The following is a 17992-nucleotide window of genomic DNA, read 5'->3' as shown; positions in this document are numbered from 1 at the left end:
ATCCATCTTGAACATGCCTCTAATTATTTTAGGGATTTTGTTCAGAAACCTCAGATGATGATAATGTGTGTATAAGAGACAACGGACTGATATGTTATGCTGCCTCTTGAATGGCTTTTCACCTGTGTTTCCGTTCAATAAAAGCACACAATGAATTGCTTCTTTTGTTGCATACTGAAATCATTTTGCCAAGAATTGTATCTAAAGCGGGGTTTCTCAATCTATGGGCACTGGACCACCAGTGGGCTGTGAAGCACCCTCTAGTGGTCTGAGGGTCTGTAGTCAAGGGGAGGCAGTAATTTGTAAGTGAATTTTCCTGTTGTTTGTAAAATGGTTTGTAGTTAAACGCATACAACATGTTGTTAGCAGAGGTTTTAATGCTCAAACACAAGGTGGGTAAATTTGCTAATGCCAACTTTCGCCAACTTTTTGGTTCTTTAACCAGAGCCCTGAGAAAAGTGGTTTCCCCTTGTATATTACAGCTGGAGTGGATTTAAAGTACAAAAATGATGCTGACCCTAAAAATGAAACCCTAAAAACTAAAGAGACTCTCGTATCTAAACAATTACTGAAGATCTCGAGTCCAAACAATTCCTCTTTTGGGAAAGCCAGTGGAGTATTTTCAGTGAAAGCATGATGAACTGCAGCTCCAAATCACAGTCCACATCTACTTTGTACATTTCTATTCTTTTTTTACTTTTTCCCCCTTATTAACATCCCTACAACCATGTGGATTTTTTAACATGTTTTATGTTTTCAACAAACCTACTGAAAACCAGAATCGCCAATCAGATCTTTTTCAGGCCCTAAATCTCAGATTTTCAGTGTCAGCATTTAAGGAAAGAAAAATAAAGTTGTATTTAAAAAAAAAGCTGATTTTAGTTTTCCTGTGGGCCGCTCAGCTTTGTAAGTATACACAGGTGGGCCTTTGAGAATCCCTGATCTAAAGTACAACACAGTTCTGTGCCAATGGAACCAATAACACATAATACATGCCTTATGCTTTTACTCTCCAGTTGGCCAAAGGCGACCATTTATCTTTAATCACTACATTTACAAAACAAAGCATTTAAGATCACAGAATGGAGCTACACATACACACACGCATATATGATACAATGCTAAATATTTTGGGTGTTTTAAAATCAAATGTAAATCTTGATGTGTTCATAAAAAAATTAGACACTTTTGGTTAGAAAATTTAGATTACCACTGTTTGGCCACACAGCATCCAAGAAATAGAGGTAAATATTACATTGTGTTATAATTAAGACTGGACACTCACAACATTATTTTTATTCAAAGTATCTCACTCAGATGATCACTGATACCCTTTTTAATAAGACTGTCCTAAATAATGTTTACAGTAATTTAGAGAAAATGTCTCATCAACATTTAAAATGACAGGAAAAGACAGTTGATAAGAAAAAAGATGAAAGCACAGAACATGTAACTAAGTCAATATTCTAAAAGGGGGGTTCATGGAAAAATGCAAGAAGAACTTGTTATTGTAAGTAACGATTTCCCTTTTGAAGCAGTTCTGTTGGCATCCGTGTCAGATGAGTTGACCCTCAGCTCAGGATCCGAACAAGAAGCTCGATGCAAAACAAATTGTTCCAAGACTCGTCTTTCAGTTCCCATAAGACAGCCACTTTTATCTTTGAAGAAAAAAAGAATAGACAAGGAAATTCCTCCACCTTCACGTGACTGCAGATGCATTCACTGCTAACAGTTATGACTGGTTCATAGGGAAAATGAACAAACGAACAAATAAATATACAGACAGACAATCTGAGGACATTCGTCAGTCTAAAATACTTACTGAGGGGTACTCTGTCTTGACAAGAAGCTCACTGACATAACTATATACTTTCTGCTTCTGAATGGGGCACTGGATTGCAGACTTGCAGCCATCATCAGTAGGGATGGAGAGAGGAACAGGGATATCAAAGATCACTCCATGAACCACAGCTTTGCTGGTCTGACTCTCAACCACTAAAAGAAAGACATGCAAACAAATAAGGGGCTACAGTTTTATGAAATCTGTGAACATATAAATCTATGAAATGTGTTTTTTTTTAAATCAAGATCATTTTCAATCACATTTGCACTAATGACAAAACTGGCAAAGCCTCTAAAGCTGGAGATCAGAGAACTCATCTGAACTACAACGCCAACTTTTTAGTGGAGCGGAGACTCAAAAATAAAACAGGTGAAATTCATTACCACTGCTGAATGTCACATTCACAGAATAGCTCTGTCCTTTGTGAAGCTGGCATGGCTGATTTGGGCAGGGCTGAATGTCAACCTCGACCACTTTTCCAGAAACTGAGCCTGTTGTGAGGAAAAAAAAACTTACATGCATGAAAAGCTCTGAACAGTACAGATGCAGACACAAGAGTGTGTGAGGTAACAGATATAGAACAATGATGTCTTCATACACCAAACTTGAACTTCCATTCCTATGTAGCTACTTTAGCCTCATAACTTCAGTGCAAAACTAAAGAAGAACTTCAGATACAAAATGTGTTTTACTCGATCAGCTACACTTGGGTTAAGGTGAAATTATGTGATTTATTTTTTGGTAAATCTTTCCTTTAACATGCATGAGAACTGTAGACTGTAGTATAGACAGGTTCATTATAAGAATACTGTAGTTACTTGTTAGAACCAAACTTTCCAAACTAAGCAAAAACTAAGACACATTGAGCTGTTGGTTGTCCACTGATTAATTCTTAAAAAAATTACCACTAAAAATAAGAAATTTAGTGCAAAATTAATCTGGAAAATCCCTCCTTACTGTGCTATGCTGTGAATGTAACATCTAGATGCAAGAAAGCGGTTCACTCACCACAGTCAGTAAATGCCACCTGCTCTGCCTGAGTGAACACAAGCAAAGGAAGCAAGAGGGTGCAGATGAAGCGGGAATCCATCTCTCAGATGAGTGTGTTCAATATCTGCTCAGACAAATAAAAATAAAACCCTCTAGTTAAAGTTAAAGCAGATCACAGGCACTTTCCTCTGGAAAACAGCCTCACAAATGATCTCCAACCAAGTTGTATGGCCTGAAAACCACAGTCTCTTTCGGTTACACGACTGTATTCCAACATGTCAACCGCCCTGACTGATTAAACCTGCTTCGTAAACTTTGGTGAGTTTCACTCCCTCACTAACAGGTTTCTCATTTCGCCAAAACAACGAAAACCATAATTATAATGACAAATGGACTAAAGCTGAAGCCCTGTCTGTTATTTATGTCTCAGTCATCTTATTTAAAAGGTAAAAAAATCTATGAAAACACAAAAAGAATATTAAAACGCACCACCACGTCCCTTCCAATCTTGCTGCTCACTCCTCACTTCATTAACACAAGACTGAACCCTGTCTTCTACTTTTGATGGCAGCAGAGAACCTGTAAAGATAAACCAGCTCTGATGACAAGCTCAAGTCTTGTGATGCAATCATGAGACCGTTTCTGGCTCATAGCAGAAAACTCAAAGGCGGTGGCGCATAGGACCCCTAGCCTAATCAAATATATATCTAGCAAATCAAATATGCATTACATATACCTTATAATTAAACACTAATACGGCAACACCTAATGCATATTTGCCCTGCTGCCCTACAGCACATTACACACTCAAGGCCGACAGCTCAGGGAGAGTTCGGAATCATCAAGTTTCTCAAGATGCTGAATGCTGTGGGCTGGTTTTCTGAAATAAACCTAAATGCTTAAACATCAACAGATCTAAAAAACGTAGTAAAACCATGGGTAACGCTACAGCCAGAAGAGCCTGGGTTCGATTCCCTGGCTGGGTGACCAGGGTTCTTTTTGTGTGGAGTTTGCATGTTCTCCCTGTGTCTGTGTGAGTTTCCTCTCACAGGAAATCATCACAAGTTTCCTCTCAAATTGGAGGCCCCAGGTCAATGTCTATGTCTGTGTGTCTGCACTGTGATGGGTGTTTCTTGCCTTCTGTCCAGTGAGCGCTGGGATTGGCTCCAGCACCCCCTGCGACCCAGGAGGATAAGTGGCTTAGTGTGTGTTGTCAGCTATTAACATAGAGATATTAGTACTGGCTGTGGTAGATGGGTGGTTTTCTTCTTTATGAGAGATGTGTCTGTAGTTGTTTTCTGTGCCAGGTTGTGGCATCCTGAATGGCACCCAGCCTTGATGATTCAGAGAAATCTAACAGCATGTTTATGCAAAGAGTTGCTATGCTCAATTGAGATCTTCCTTATAATTTTAGAGGAATTACTGAAAATACAAGTGAACAATACTTGAATTATCAAAATAATTTGAACACCTGATTTTTTAAGAAATAGTTACAGCTTTATATACTGCAAAAACTTTAATGAGCACTAGCTCAATGAGGGCTGCCCACAATGGGTCAGCGTGTTTAGTCACATTTGGTCCTCATTCGTTCACTGTGGGAATATTTGCTGCAACAACAAAAAAAGTGGGGAATGTGTTCTATTTAAGACCTGCTGCTTGTGTACTACATAGATGCACACGATATATTTAATAATCTTTATTTATAGAGTACTTTTTACACCAGTGGCAGCTCAAAGTGCTTAACAGACAGGTGATAAAGCTTAACAGTCATAGAAGAAACTATGAGTACTCATTTAAAAACATATAGGGCAATGACAATCAAATTAAAAACAAATACCAAAGAAATGTATGATTTTAATTAAATGCTAAGTTAAAGAGATACATTTTCAAACATTTCTTAAACGTGTGAAATGAGCTTGACTGTCTAATAAAAGGTGGAATTGAGTTCCACAGTTTATAAGCATAAAAACTGAAAGAGGCCTGTCTGACCATCAGAAGGAATGCAAATATATAATTGTGTCATCAGCATAGCTATGATATTATGTTTCCTAATGACATCACACAAGTAGGCACACAGGTAGCATGTTCAAAGAGAAAAGCAAAGGCCCCAAAAACTGAACTTTGTAGGACTTCACAAGAAATGTTAAACAAGGCTCAGAGATGTCAGCAATTCCACATGATGACACACATATAATAATTTTAGAATTTGATATGAAATGTGTAGCACCCACACCCCCCACCCCAAACCCCCAATGCAGTTCAGAAGAGTAAGTTTTTTACTGTAAACTCCTCTCAAGGTACCCAAGGACACTGTACAAAGAAACTGAGGGACAACATATAAGTTTAGCAACAGCTTGCTTTTTTATATATAACTAAATATGCCGCTCACCCACACTCACCCACACCCACACACCACTGCAGACATTCTGCGGAATGATGACTGCTGAAGATGAACACTCCCACATTTGCCGGCATGAGCCGGAAGTGTACCGCTGAACTACCCCCGGAGGAGGTTAGTAGCTAACAAAATTATTAATAAATGCGTACCAGACATTTTAAACAGTGTCATATAGTAAGCGATCCTTTATTTAAGTTTTAATATGCTACTGTTTTGCAGTTTCTTAGCAAAGTTTTTGTGATTCTTAGCAAACGTTAGCTTGCTGGCTTCCCATACAACTCTGTACCGTGTAGTTCAGACGAAGCTGAAGGTGTCTTAATAGGATTATCCGTGCCACCTTAAATAGGACAGACTAACTGGCTCACCATTTAAGGTGGAACGGAAAATTCAAATAAGAACCCAAGTCAGCTTAGCATCTAGCTAACTAACCAGCTCTCATGAAATATAGCTAGCGTTAGCTAGCGAGCTCTTTGGTGCGTAAGATATTAACCTGGCTTTCGTTGTCTCCATAAACGTCGCTTGTACAGATTTAATCCGCTGTTTTAATTTATTCAGTTCTGTGTGTTTCTGTTGACGCGCTATCTGCACTCGTTAAAGCTGTCTGTGCTAACGTTGGCTAGCGTAAGTTAGCGGGCTAGCATACTTGATTACGTCAGATTTGTCTCGACGCTGCGACTCCGCTTCCACCCATCCTTTACCGAATAAACACTCGATTAATAGCCCAGCACTGTGTTTAGGGGATGGAAGTGGACTGCCAGCCAGAGGAACTGTCTAAATCCCCGTACGAAGACCGCTGTGCCGATCTTGGAGGCGTCAAAGACATGAGGCTGGAGGCTGAAGCAGTGGTCAACGATGTGCTTTTTGCTGTGACTGACATGCATGTGTCTCAAACTCTCACAAACGCCTTGGACGTGGCTTATATAAACGTGGAAACTAGAGAAGGGAACCGCTACTGCTTGGAGCTTACCGAGGCGGGGCTAAGGGTGAGTGTGGGTAGATGACTGTCATCTTTATGTTGTCTCCTGTGCTGTGTGTTTCTACTGAAACTTAACGCCGCGGTCCGTCTTGTGTTCCAGGTGGTGGGCTACGCCTTTGATCAGGTCGATGAGAGTCTTGGCTCCCAGTATCATGAGACTGTTTACTCGCTGCTTGACTCCCTCAGCCCTGGATACAGAGACGCATTTGGAAATGCGCTGCTACAGCGACTCGAGCGGCTCAAACAAAACGGACAGTGAAGAATCCAGAATCCAGCACCAAAGCAGGAGTTTGGTTATTTCAAAACAGCTTTGCTAGCTAATTGTTATGCTGCAGTTACGTGAACAGTCAGCTTAAAGCATCAGTGGTATCCTTTCCTATCAGTAAGACCTTATTGCCTGATTTTACCGTTTTAACAAAACTTATCGGTCAAGTGCTAGAGTTAGTTAAGTTACATACACGGCTACTTGGCAATGCTTTTATTGTGTTTTAGGGCAGTGACACAGTGAGGGCGCTGTAACTTCAAGACTAACGTGTTGATTGTAACGCAACATAGCTCCCTGCTGTTATTCAAAATACTGAAAAGGAACAGGACAGAAAATACCGTTGCTGATGCACAGGACCCCTGAAAAGTCAGTATTTGCTAATCGCTTCGTCAGATGAAAAAAAGAAAATAAAATAGGCCTAAATGTTGTTTTACAAAAGGGCATTTCACTATTTTTGACTAAACTGGACCTGGAAAAGCTGCTTACTTTTTGGTAACCGACTGGTCTGCGACGTAGAGGCCCTCTAAAATCTCTTTGGGATGGACTTTTATTTTGGAAAAAAGAGGCAACGCACATCGTTTACTTACCTCAGTTTATCGTTTTCAAGACTACTTGATACCACAGAAATGCGTTTGCTGATTTGCTTTACTTCCTTTACTTTTTCCACTTTTATCAGAGACATTTTGTTTGTTTTTATTTTACCTGAATGACAGTTTTAAACTGCACAAAATCTCAAGTATTTTGTGATTTTCATCCAAAACAGAAGATTAATTATTAACCATAACTACAGTAGGCTGGAGTTAAAATGTTTGAATTTTACTGAATTATTGTAGTACTTCAGTACAACAATATCTTATTTGCGGTCTTGTTTTTTTTATTACTGTTGCATCAGCCACTTCAAATCGGATTACATTTCAGGCTTTCCTTAGTTAAAGAATATATTTTTAAAATATCTGTTTATTGTTTTAGGGGCACTGGATTTTGAACTGCACACTGACCTTTACCCCAGATCATGTGCTCTCTGTTGCACAAAACCACACTTAAGGAAAGAGAGTAGCCATTATCTGTGATGTTTGAAAGGGCTACTAAAACATATAAAAGGTTACATTCCATAGGTTTTTTTCATTGTTTGGATTTTCGATAAAGGAGAGAGAAATGCGAGCTTTGATATAAATACATAAACATGAAAGTGTTTACTTCATGTTTTATGAGCCTGTTGAAATTCAACCTACATTTGTAATTTTTGTATACAGCGTTTGAGGCAGATGATAATGTGCTGCTTTGTCAGAATAAGGCCAGTCACCAGACTCGCTCTCATCATCTGTGCAAATTCTTGTGAAACCAAATAAATCCATCTTGAACATGCCTCTAATTATTTTAGGGAGTTTGTTCAGAAACCTCAGACAAAAGTAATGATAATGTGTGTTTAAGAGACGACGGACTGATATGTTATGCTGCCTCTTGAATGGCTGCTTACCTGTGTTTCCGTTCAATAAAAGCACACATAATGAATTGCTTCTTTTGTTGCATACTGAATTCATTTAAGTTGCAAGAATTGTATCTAAAGTACAACACAATGCTGTGTCAAAAAACAATACATGCCTCATGCTTGTACTCTCCAATTGGCCAAAGGTGACCATTTACCTCTAATCACCACATTTACAAAGTACTTAAGATGACAGCATAGAGCTACACAATGATTTTATTGATGTGTCAAGAATTAAATCTTAATCCTTTTATTTGATGGTATGCATACAGTGTTCTTTGTGAGAGATTAACTGTGGCTCTTAAATATCTATTTACATTGGGCACATTTAAACTAAATTGTTAAGACTAGGATTCTAAATTGTTCTCAGTGTCAGTTTATGAAACTACATTTTCTCTATTCATACTTAATTTTACCAGGTTATGCACTCGTCTGTTAACCTGGGACTTTTTCCTCTTGCAATATCCTCAGTTGATCTCATTTAACCATTGTTATAAGAAAATCAAAAGCATATGTAGTTCATCATAGGCATAATTTCTTGCCCAAAAATAAGTGTCTATGATCAAATACACTGTGCACTACAATGACCTAAGAATGTAAGTGTACCCCCAATGTACTTTACACAATTTTAAGCACAGGGGAAAAAATCTGTAATCTAAAATGTGTGCACACTGATGGAATTACTAGAGACATTAATACACCTTGGACTTTCACCCTTACCAGAGCTCAAGAGAAAACAAATTCGTTTAAACAGACTCAGTTAACCCACATGACATTATGCTTACTTAAAAGTTCTTTATTTCAGACAGACAAGCATTATTCCAAGTACAACGCTTAATATATATTTTTTAATATGTTTTAAAATCAAATGTAAATCTTAACTCAGTGTGTTCTTAAAAAAATTACTTTTGGTTAGAAAATTTAGACTACCACTGTTTAGCCACACAGCAGCCAAGAAATAGTGGAAAATATTGTACAAGAATGTTATAATTAACACTGAACACAACATTATTCAAAGTATCTCACTCAGATGATCACTGATACCCCTTTTCATAAGACTATCCGAAATAATGTTTACAGTAAATTAGAGAAAATGTCTCATCAAAATTTAAAATGAGAGTCATTAATAATAAGAAAACAAACAAAATTATAAAACATGTATCTAAATCAATATCCTAAAAAGGTGAGTGCATAGAAAAATGCAAGAAGAATCTGTTATTGTAAGTAACGATTTCCCTTTTGAAGCAGCTCTTTTGGCATCCATGTCAGCAGAGTCGACCCTCAGCTCACGATCTGGACGGGAAACTTGATGCAAAACAAATCTTTGCTGGAGTCGTCTCTCAGTTCCCACTCCACAACCAGTTTTATCTTTGGAGAAAAGGGAAGGAGACAAGGAAGTTACTGCACCATCACATGACAACAGATGTGTTCAGCGCTAATAGTTATGACGGGTTCACAATGGAAAATGAACTAACTAAATAAATAAACAAACAGACAGATTGACAAATGTTCTCAGTTTGTCAATCTAAAATACTTACTGAGGGGTATTCTGCCTTGACGGGAAGCCCATTGACATAACTGTAAACTTTCTGCTTCTGAATGGGGCACTGGATTCCAGACTTGCAGCCATCATCAGTAGGGATGGGGAAAGGAACAGGGACACCAGCAATCACTCCATGAACCACAGCTTTGCTGGTCTGACTCTCAACCACTACAAGAGAGACATGCAAACAAATAAGGGGCTACAGTTTTATGAAATCTGTGAACATATAAATCTATGGAATGTGTATTTTTAAATCAAGATCATTTTCAATCACATTTGCACTAATGGTAAAACTGGCAAAGCCTCTAAAGCTGGAGATCAGAGAACTCATCTGAACTACAACGCCAACTTTTTAGTGGAGCAGAGAGCCAAAAAATAGAACAGGTGAAATTCATTACCACTGCTGAATGTCACATTCACAGAATAGCTCTGTCCTTTGTGAAGCTGGCATGGCTGATTTGGGCAGGGCTGAATGTCAACCTCGACCACCTTTCCAGAAACTGAGCCTGTTGTGAGGAAAAAAAATAACATGCTTTAAAAGCTCTGAACAGTACAGATGCCGACACAAGAGTGTGTGAGGTAACAGATATAGAACAATGATGTCTTCATACACAATTCTGTTGTATTTTAGCACAGAAACTTGAACTTGAAGAAACTGCCTAAAATCACCCAGTTTCCCTCTTATCCCAAACATCAGGTAAAACACAACTGGTGTCTGAACTTCACTTCTTGCTCTGAAATTTTGGGTGACAGGCTTCCATTCCTGTGTAGCTACATTAGCCTCATAACTTCAGTGCAAAACTACAGAAGCAAACATCAGACACCAAACTTGTCTTACTCGATCAGCTACACTTGGGTTAAGGTGAAATGTTGTGATTTGTTTTTCGGTAAATCTTTCCTTTATCATGCATGAGAACTGTAGTATAGACAGGTTCATTACAAGAATACTGTAGTTACTTGTTAAAACCAAACTTTCCAAACTAAGCAAAAACTAAGACACACTGGGCTGTTGGATATCCCTTTACTGATTAATTCTTTTTAAAAAGGCTTTTAGAAATGCTTTTTAAAGAATTTCCACTAAAAATGAGAAATTCAGTCCACAATTTATCTGGAAAATCATTCCTTTTTGTACCATGCCGAATGTAATACGTTGATGCGAAAAGGGAATAAAGGAAGTTGTTCACTCACCACAGTCAGCGAACTTCACCTGCTCTGCCTGTGTGAACGCAAGCAAAGAAAGCAAGAGGGCGCAGATGAAGCGGGAATCCATCTCTCAGGTGAGTGTGTTCAATACCTGCTGAACAAAAAAACTCTAGTTAAAGTTAAACCAGCCCACAAGGACTTTCCTCTGGAAACCAGCCTCACAACTAATCTCCGACCAAGTCGTAGGGCCTGAAAACCACAGTCTCTTTCGGTCACATGACTGTTTTCCCCCATGCCAGCCGCCCTGACTCATTAAATCTGCTTCATGAACTTTGGTGAGTTTCACTCCCTCATTAACAGGTTTCTCATTTCGCCCAAACACAGAAAACCAAATTGGAAGTACTTACAATAGCAGCTGGGCTAAAGCTAAAGCTCTGTTTTTTTCGTTTACGTCGTAATAATCATATCTGAAATGTAAAAATCTAGGAAAACACAAAAAGAATATTAAAACGCACCACTAAGTCCCTTCCAGTCCTGCTGCTCACTCCTCGCTTCCTTATCACAAGACCGAGCCCCGTCTTCTGCTTTTGATGACAGGCACACCAGTCTCGTGACGCATTCGTGAGACCGTTTCTAGCCAATAGCAGAGGACTGCGTCACAGGCGGTGACCAATAGCATCGCCCGCTTCTTGAAAATAAGCGAAAATAACCGTCAACGCCCCTATTTGTTGCCAGATACTCAAAAATACCTAATCAAATATGCATTACAAATACCCTATAATTTAAATATTAGAACAGTTGACAAATATATGATTTCAGAATATAGAGTTCAGAAATATCTGTGTGAGTAATTTTATTTTATTCATTATGAACACATGGTCAATTGTGGTTGAGGGAGATCTAAGGAAATCATAACATCCTGGCAACCGATTTCCAGTCTGTTGTGGAAGATGTCACTCGCTAGAGGAGTTCTGATCAGCGCGTCCAAAACAAAAGTATGGAAAGTTATAAAGTAAGTATTTACCTGAATGTCATTCTCTGGGTTGTCGGTGGGGTGAGACTGATGTTTTGTGCTGAGGCTTTGCGTTTTAAATAAATGTACTTAGTCACCCACCTGCGTCGTTGGCAGCATTAGCTTAGCGAAGCTGCAAGCTAGCTGGCTAACATCACCAGAACAAGAGTCAAGGGCAAGACTGCACCACTGCAGCGATATCTAAAGCTGCTCAGCGAGAATCAGACAGCTCGGATGATAACTAACCTGCGTGCACTGTAACAACAGGACGGTTTCGCTATTGGACACCTTAAACCTAAACGTAAACTGAGGCAGTTAGCTAAAAGTTGGGTAACTGTAGAGTTGTCTGTTAAATAGGCACATAAGACACTTTTAGCTACCTAGGGAAGTTCATCTTCAAAACAAATGCATACTGGCTATCCATCATTTATCATTACTTGCCTTTTATTACAAAGATTTACGTGTAATTTTGCAGCTTCTGTGAGGATAGATTAGCCACACGTTCAGTGCAGGTAACAGCTGCCTCAGTGGCCTCAGTGGCAGTCAGTACAATCACACACTGTCCGTCAGGCCCGTTAGTGTAGTTATTCTGTTTAACCCATAATTGTCCATATATAGGGTCTACTAAATTGTATGATTTGTTGGTCTATGCTGTCTTTATGCCTGTGGTTTTGTATTTTATTGTATTTTAATGTATTATTCGAAGTCATTAATTATTCATTAATTTAAATACATTTATATTACTTCTCCTTTAGTCTGTTTAAAACAGTTGATTATATTGTAGAGCACTTTGGTTGACACTTGTTTTTGAATGTGCTGTGTAATTAAAGCTAACTTGACGTAATCTCTGAAATGTAGTCTTCTTTAGTCTGTACGCTCTCTGAGATGGCCTGAGCACAAATCTAAATAAATATTTTAAATTTATTATGTTAAATGCATTTTTTGGTCACTTGCAATTGCTCATTTTTCATCACATGTGACTGCTGAATTTAATAACAAATATAAAATAATTCTGAATGCAAATAATAAAAATTACATGTAATAAAATAAGAAAAAAATCAAATTGGTACTGTTAGAAGTTCATTTAAGGTGTAACTATATAATAATTATTTTAGAAGTGCTGTGACATTTTCTCTTTATGTAAATTTAGTTGTTGGACGTTGGCCATTGTGATCATATGTATACTACATTGCATCCAGTTAACTCACAGATTCCACTTTTCTTTTAAAGTGCACCCTCCTCAGTGGTGCTTTGTGCATCCCGGCCTGTGGGGGTTACGCGGGTGTCTCAGATGCCCCCTCTGATCTCCACAATGCGGTATAACCACAGCCCAGTTCAGGAGCAAAAAACAGCAAATCCAGCAGAAGATAAAGTCTATCTCACTGAATCTTGTGTCAAGGTCGGTAAATTCTCATTAACTTTTATCCTTAGTAGCTTCAAAAAATGAGTTGTACATTTTTTGTTTTGTGGAGAACTCAATCAGGGATAAACAAATAAGACCATTTCCCTTTGTCCGCTATGATGTATAATTGCTGTGCAGAGGCTCACTGAGATCATGGATAAGGGCGAGTATCTGAGGATACATGTGGAAGGTGGAGGATGCTCTGGCTTCCAGTATAAGTTCTCAGTGGACACTGTCAAAAATGATGATGACAGGTAATGCAGACCGCACTCACTCTCACTGCGAGGCACCATTAGATGATAAGAATTTTCTAAGAGAATTCAGTGATACAGTACATTAATATTAAAAGAAGTAAAGGAAAGTTGTACTTGATAAATGCCAGTTAATTTCTTTAACTTTATAAATTTGTCAGCAGTATATTAGCATGGCACAGCTATTAGGACATACATCTACCGTACAGCAACTGAAGAAGCTTGTGGGTGTAGTACATAGTAAGCTAGTATTCACATTATTTTCCAGCAGAAGTCAGATGGGTTGATTTTTGTTTAATTTCACCATTTGCACCTAATTTTTAATCTGTGTCTGCTCTCTTGCAGAGTATTTGAACAGAACGGTGTTGGGGTGATAGTAGACCAGGACAGTCTGGAGTTTGTGAAGGGAGCCACGCTGGACTTCAGCCAGGAGCTCATCCGCTCTTCCTTCCAAGTTCTCAAGAACCCCCAGGCAGAACATGGCTGCTCTTGTGGCAGCTCTTTTTCTATAAAGGTCTGAGAGTTTCCCACTGTGTTAAGATCCACAATGCATTTACAGTGCTTCTCCTCGTCCCAGGACATGCATTTCACATTTTTGTGTCAGCAAAGAGCAGCTGACCAAGAGAATGATGAGTTTAACTAGAGGTGTAAGAGCAAGAAAACACATAAATTAGCAGTGCATGGAGTCACCAGGAACAGAGTTGAGAACCACTGATTTAAAACAACTTCACACAGCGTATTCCAAACAATAGATGACTGAGTGCTTATTTAAATTAAGCCACAGCTCTGTTATTGTCAGTTGTTGTTCCATGCTCAAGTGAATGATTGTGACATTTGTTGTGTAGTAATTCAGTATGCTTTATGATTACGGTATATTTAACATCGGAGGACAGCAGAACTTGTCAACAGCCGTAAGGTCATATGCAAAAGTTTGCGCAACCCTAGTCAAATAACATGTTTTGTGAGACTAAGTACACTTTCTCTACAGAGAACACATTTCTGCACATTGTAATGCACAATTACTGCTTAATTTTTAAATTTGACCTACTGGGGAAAAATAAAACATAAAATGGCTTGTGCAAAAGTTATGTCTCATTTAATATTTTATGTTTAGTAGAAAATGTGCACACAAAATGGCATGTAAGTGTGTTCTCTGTAGAGGAATTATTTTCACTTAGAAATTCCAATTAGTGTAATTTATTTTCTTGTAAACTGTACATAAAAATGTAAATAGGATGTTTAATTGTTTAATAATAAAATTATAGTGCAAGAAGAACATTGTGTCTCTGTTGCTCTTTATATTGTGCATGCATATTCTACTCATTTTAGATTATAAATAGCATAAATATCACCTCATTTTTTACTATATTGTATAGGGCAGTTCTGTCATTGTGTTGTTTACACCTACTTTTTTTATTATGTACCGCATGTAAGTTATGCTTCTAATGATGTCCTAGTGGTTCTGTTGGTGGGTGGATACTGTATAAATGGACTACATTACAGTGTGGGCTGCTTGCAGCACTTCAGACCCATCTGACACTGTAAATGATGTAACCATGGTTTGACTGAGTTGCTTGTGCGCTTGATTTGATAATAACTTCCCCCTCATCTCACACGGCAGCAGCAAGTGAGTAATGCAGGCGAAAAACGGCCGCTGAGCTGAACTGTTTTGAATCATCGCTTATAGTTTGAAGACACTGCAGAGAGCAGTTGAAGAATCATCTTTATCTGAGTTTGAACTGTTAAAAGTCCTCTCCACCTCTTTTCCACCCTCTACAATCATGAGTGAACTATCAACAAGCACCAGAGGAATGTGCAGTGTCATCTCTAAGACAATTCTTCTCGGAGCTTTGCTGTCACTGGAGTAGTTTGAGATCAAAATAGGGAATTGTTTGGCTTGTTGTGACTGCAGCTCATCAGAGAACTGATAAAGGTTTCTGGTTGGATTTGACTTACAAACAATGGTGTTTAAGGCTTTGCAATTGTTTACTTCCCTCTGAGCTGATCAAAATTGCAAAAGAGCAATTAATATGTCTATAATATGTCTAATATGTTAATATATATGTATATAATTACATTAAGGTAGCTTCTGTTGGTAATCACACTCATTTTTTTACTCAGTGACAGCACTTTTCCATTTGGATTTCTAAGACTAATTTTCTCTTAAATGTACAATACTTTTTATTTGTATTATAAATGTATCTGTACTACATACAACACTGTGCAAAATAAGCCAATAAGTATGTTATTCATTTTTCAGGTTAAAAAAACAGAAAACATATATAACCACTCAATTACAATTACTTACCCTGTTTTAACCCTTTAACTCTTCCATTCGTAAAATCAATGGGTTACAGCTGTGTGCCCACAACAAAAGACATTCCTCAAAGTGTCACTGACGTCATGTTCCCCCTCAGAAAGACACTACTGTTCACACAAGCTACTCAAACTACTCCAACACACCTTAGCTGCCTTGCCTTGCACTTGCACAAGGAAAAATAACTGGAAAAACACAGCTGGAGTAAAAAATTCAAAACATCTAAAGAGAAAACGGGACTCCTAATAAATGTGCAAGACTTGTTGGACTACCAAAACCATCACTATAAGATAAACAGATAAACAGTGCTTAAAGCTTTCATCTTTGAGAGAGAGAAAATAAACAAGCCCCACTCTTGCTTCAGATCTGAAAAATCCACAGGTGTTTCTGTTCATCTTTCCACTGTGAGAAGCCAACCTGACACTATGTGCCTGAAAGGATGTGTAGCTGTCAAGAATCCAATACTGAGAAAAATGAAAATAGACAAAAAGATCCCTGAAGATTTCTTTGCAAAACTGAAAGCAAGTCTCCCGAAAAGAATGAAAGCTGTAATAATGGCTAAGTGGACATAGTAAATACTGAAAAAAATGCGATTTTATTTATTTGTTGAGGCTTCTGTGTAATGTTCTATTGAATATGTTTAGTGCTTTTTTTTCTGACACTGAGAAATGAATTACTTGTACTTAAAGGCCATTTTGACTTAAACTAAAAAAATTAAATGAAATCTCAATTAAATAATCGAGAATGACAACATTAATCAAGGATTCATAGGATTTATACACTCATTTTTTTAATCAAAGTTGGCCTTTAAGAAAACATTTGACAAAAATATACAAAAGAATGTCTTTACATTTGATATGTACATTGATATCATAAAATTAAAATATGCACTGAACACATCTCACGCTATTAATTAGTATGACAATAAATGAAATAGAAAACATCTTGCATGTTATTCTCAGTTTACTTTTATATTTCTGTTGGGCTGGAACATTCCAGTTGAAATAACATTAGATCTGTTAATGGAAGAAACAAAACTCCTAAATTATGATATGACTAAAAAAGGCTTTAGCAGCACAATAAATAGTGATTTTAAATGATGCATCAGTGCATCACAAAACATCCTTTTTTCCCCTCTTGTTTATTTTTAAGAGACTGAATAAGAACCATCTTTTCTTTTAAGGTTGTTCTCAGACACAAAATACATTGCATACGTTTCTTACCTACACACGCACTCGCACACAGAACTCACGGTTACTGCTCAAGCTAAAGATGCTACATATGAGGTTAGGAGTGCCACCTACTTCTGCAGAGGGGGTCTGAGGTTTGATGAGTGAATACCATTTTCAGGGCTGACATTAAAGACCACTGGAGAACCACAGTGAGCAGGTCAAGTATACAGTGCATAGAATGCTTTGGCATGCTGACATCCAAGAATATAACGCCCGTGTTACATTCAGGGAGAAGGCCACAGGAGTTCTGATCTTCAGTTGAAAAAAAATCAACAAACCACACAAGAAACACATGAAAATGTGGAAAACACAAAACATACAAAACAAAAAAACATATAAAAAGGGAATTTCATATTTAGAGGTCCAACCTTCCTCAGTGAAGAACACTCAATGGGTACTTTAAGGCTAATCTTATTCTGCTTGCTACACATTTGTCAGTCTTTTCGATTGGAAGAAAGTCTTACACACCTCAAGGAACACTGACACAGACATATTTTAACTTAAAAGACATTCCTTCTTCAAATTCAGGACAACTGTAAAAGTAGTTAAGAGGTGTATATGTATATTTTAACATCACATCTGAGTCTGTGGGCAAGAACCTTCTCTGAACATGTTTCCACAGAATCACTGAGAGTGACAAAAGAAAGTACAGTAGGTTTCAGGCATGGGTAATGACGGGCCTGGAGGCTCATTCAGATGCATGCACCTGGTGGTAGAAAAGTCAGGGTTTAACCCAGGTTAGCTCTTCCTATCTTCATGCAGCAGAGCCGTGCTGGGCTCCTCACTCTGGTCATGCTGGGACTGGTGTAAAAGCCCAGGCAGTCTGTGCTCCTCTGGGCCCTGCAGTGGCACTGAGGCGTGGACTGGAGGTGGGTGTGCTTCAGTGAGGAGCATGGACACACTTCCACACAAACAAGCTGTTTTGGAAAGAAAGATAAACTAAATAACGACCTTAAAACGCCCTGCCATTACGGTATTACAGCATCACAAGACAACAGGGTGTCTCAATAACAAACTAATGCATGCTTCAGCAACCTGGAGACAGCTGACTTCAGTGCTCAACTAGAATGTAGGCAAAATTAGCTGACATATTTATGAGTCAAAAATAAATCATCACTTCTCCCTTCACCTCAC

General features: G+C 38.2%; 5 protein-coding genes across 9 annotated transcripts in view; 2 read left to right on the top strand and 3 right to left on the bottom strand.

The window, feature by feature from the left end:
* Positions 1-897: 897 nt before the first annotated feature.
* On the bottom strand, positions 898-6986 carry LOC118823253 (NPC intracellular cholesterol transporter 2-like). 3 transcript variants are annotated; one of them, XM_036592715.1, is made up of 5 exons: positions 6959-6986; positions 2852-2957; positions 2227-2334; positions 1823-1995; positions 898-1658 (listed from the first exon to the last, which is right to left on the bottom strand). In XM_036592715.1, exons 2-5 carry the CDS (start codon positions 2931-2933, stop codon positions 1572-1574), a joined length of 450 nt encoding a protein of 149 aa, XP_036448608.1. In that variant the 5' UTR covers positions 2934-2957; positions 6959-6986; the 3' UTR covers positions 898-1571. The 3 variants fall into 3 exon arrangements, with proteins under 3 accessions (XP_036448608.1, XP_036448607.1, XP_036448606.1); XM_036592714.1 differs by lacking the exon at positions 6959-6986 and adding an exon at positions 6199-6313 and having other exon boundaries at positions 899-1658; XM_036592713.1 differs by lacking the exon at positions 6959-6986 and adding an exon at positions 3323-3412 and having other exon boundaries at positions 900-1658.
* On the top strand, positions 5263-7984 carry LOC118823252 (gsk3b interacting protein). The gene is made up of 3 exons (XM_036592712.1): positions 5263-5345; positions 5969-6214; positions 6308-7984. The coding sequence occupies exons 1-3, from the start codon at positions 5283-5285 to the stop codon at positions 6464-6466; spliced, it is 468 nt and encodes a 155-aa protein (XP_036448605.1). The 5' UTR covers positions 5263-5282; the 3' UTR covers positions 6467-7984.
* Positions 7985-8733: 749 nt separating this feature from the next.
* Positions 8734-11319, bottom strand: LOC118823250 (NPC intracellular cholesterol transporter 2-like). 2 transcript variants are annotated; one of them, XM_036592708.1, is made up of 5 exons: positions 11160-11319; positions 10690-10795; positions 9900-10007; positions 9497-9669; positions 8734-9326 (listed from the first exon to the last, which is right to left on the bottom strand). In XM_036592708.1, the coding sequence occupies exons 2-5, from the start codon at positions 10769-10771 to the stop codon at positions 9240-9242; spliced, it is 450 nt and encodes a 149-aa protein (XP_036448601.1). In that variant the 5' UTR covers positions 10772-10795; positions 11160-11319; the 3' UTR covers positions 8734-9239. The 2 variants fall into 2 exon arrangements, with proteins under 2 accessions (XP_036448601.1, XP_036448602.1); XM_036592709.1 differs by having other exon boundaries at positions 10690-10798; positions 11160-11284.
* Positions 11320-11588: 269 nt separating this feature from the next.
* On the top strand, positions 11589-14577 carry isca2 (iron-sulfur cluster assembly 2). The gene is made up of 4 exons (XM_036592711.1): positions 11589-11656; positions 12887-13055; positions 13197-13312; positions 13655-14577. The coding sequence occupies exons 1-4, from the start codon at positions 11595-11597 to the stop codon at positions 13827-13829; spliced, it is 522 nt and encodes a 173-aa protein (XP_036448604.1). The 5' UTR covers positions 11589-11594; the 3' UTR covers positions 13830-14577.
* Positions 14578-16374: 1797 nt separating this feature from the next.
* Positions 16375-17992, bottom strand: part of eml5 (EMAP like 5) — a 73716-nt gene continuing 72098 nt past the window's right edge. For both annotated transcript variants that reach the window (XM_036593266.1, XM_036593267.1), the window contains one exon: positions 16375-17775. In XM_036593266.1, the coding sequence (XP_036449159.1) occupies positions 17739-17775 (37 nt within the window). In that variant the 3' untranslated portion in view covers positions 16375-17738. The remainder of the gene's footprint in view (positions 17776-17992) is intronic.

The sequence above is a fragment of the Colossoma macropomum genome, unplaced genomic scaffold (assembly GCF_904425465.1).
Source record: "Colossoma macropomum unplaced genomic scaffold, Colossoma_macropomum, whole genome shotgun sequence".
Taxonomy (NCBI): domain Eukaryota; kingdom Metazoa; phylum Chordata; class Actinopteri; order Characiformes; family Serrasalmidae; genus Colossoma; species Colossoma macropomum.
Note: the sequence above shows the minus strand (reverse complement) of the source record. Positions and strands in the feature narration are given on the sequence as shown.

What these genes read in the sequence shown, in the direction of transcription:
- LOC118823253 (XM_036592715.1), bottom strand. Translation starts at nt 2,933, where the DNA reads ATGGATTCCCGCTTCATCTGCACCCTCTTGCTTCCTTTGCTTGTGTTC. An exon ending in GAATGTGACATTCAGCAGTG is followed by an intron (nt 1,996 to 2,226) that starts GTAATGAATTTC and finishes TCTTTCTTTTAG; the next exon opens with TGGTTGAGAGTCAGACCAGC. An exon ending in TCAAGACAGAGTACCCCTCA is followed by an intron (nt 1,659 to 1,822) that starts GTAAGTATTTTA and finishes TTTTCTTCAAAG; the next exon opens with ATAAAAGTGGCTGTCTTATG.
- LOC118823252 (XM_036592712.1), top strand. Translation starts at nt 5,283, where the DNA reads ATGAACACTCCCACATTTGCCGGCATGAGCCGGAAGTGTACCGCTGAA. An exon ending in CTGAACTACCCCCGGAGGAG is followed by an intron (nt 5,346 to 5,968) that starts GTTAGTAGCTAA and finishes CACTGTGTTTAG; the next exon opens with GGGATGGAAGTGGACTGCCA. An exon ending in TTACCGAGGCGGGGCTAAGG is followed by an intron (nt 6,215 to 6,307) that starts GTGAGTGTGGGT and finishes CTTGTGTTCCAG; the next exon opens with GTGGTGGGCTACGCCTTTGA.
- LOC118823250 (XM_036592708.1), bottom strand. Translation starts at nt 10,771, where the DNA reads ATGGATTCCCGCTTCATCTGCGCCCTCTTGCTTTCTTTGCTTGCGTTC. An exon ending in GAATGTGACATTCAGCAGTG is followed by an intron (nt 9,670 to 9,899) that starts GTAATGAATTTC and finishes TCTCTCTTGTAG; the next exon opens with TGGTTGAGAGTCAGACCAGC. An exon ending in TCAAGGCAGAATACCCCTCA is followed by an intron (nt 9,327 to 9,496) that starts GTAAGTATTTTA and finishes TTTTCTCCAAAG; the next exon opens with ATAAAACTGGTTGTGGAGTG.
- isca2 (XM_036592711.1), top strand. Translation starts at nt 11,595, where the DNA reads ATGTCACTCGCTAGAGGAGTTCTGATCAGCGCGTCCAAAACAAAAGTA. An exon ending in TCACTGAATCTTGTGTCAAG is followed by an intron (nt 13,056 to 13,196) that starts GTCGGTAAATTC and finishes ATTGCTGTGCAG; the next exon opens with AGGCTCACTGAGATCATGGA. An exon ending in GTCAAAAATGATGATGACAG is followed by an intron (nt 13,313 to 13,654) that starts GTAATGCAGACC and finishes GCTCTCTTGCAG; the next exon opens with AGTATTTGAACAGAACGGTG.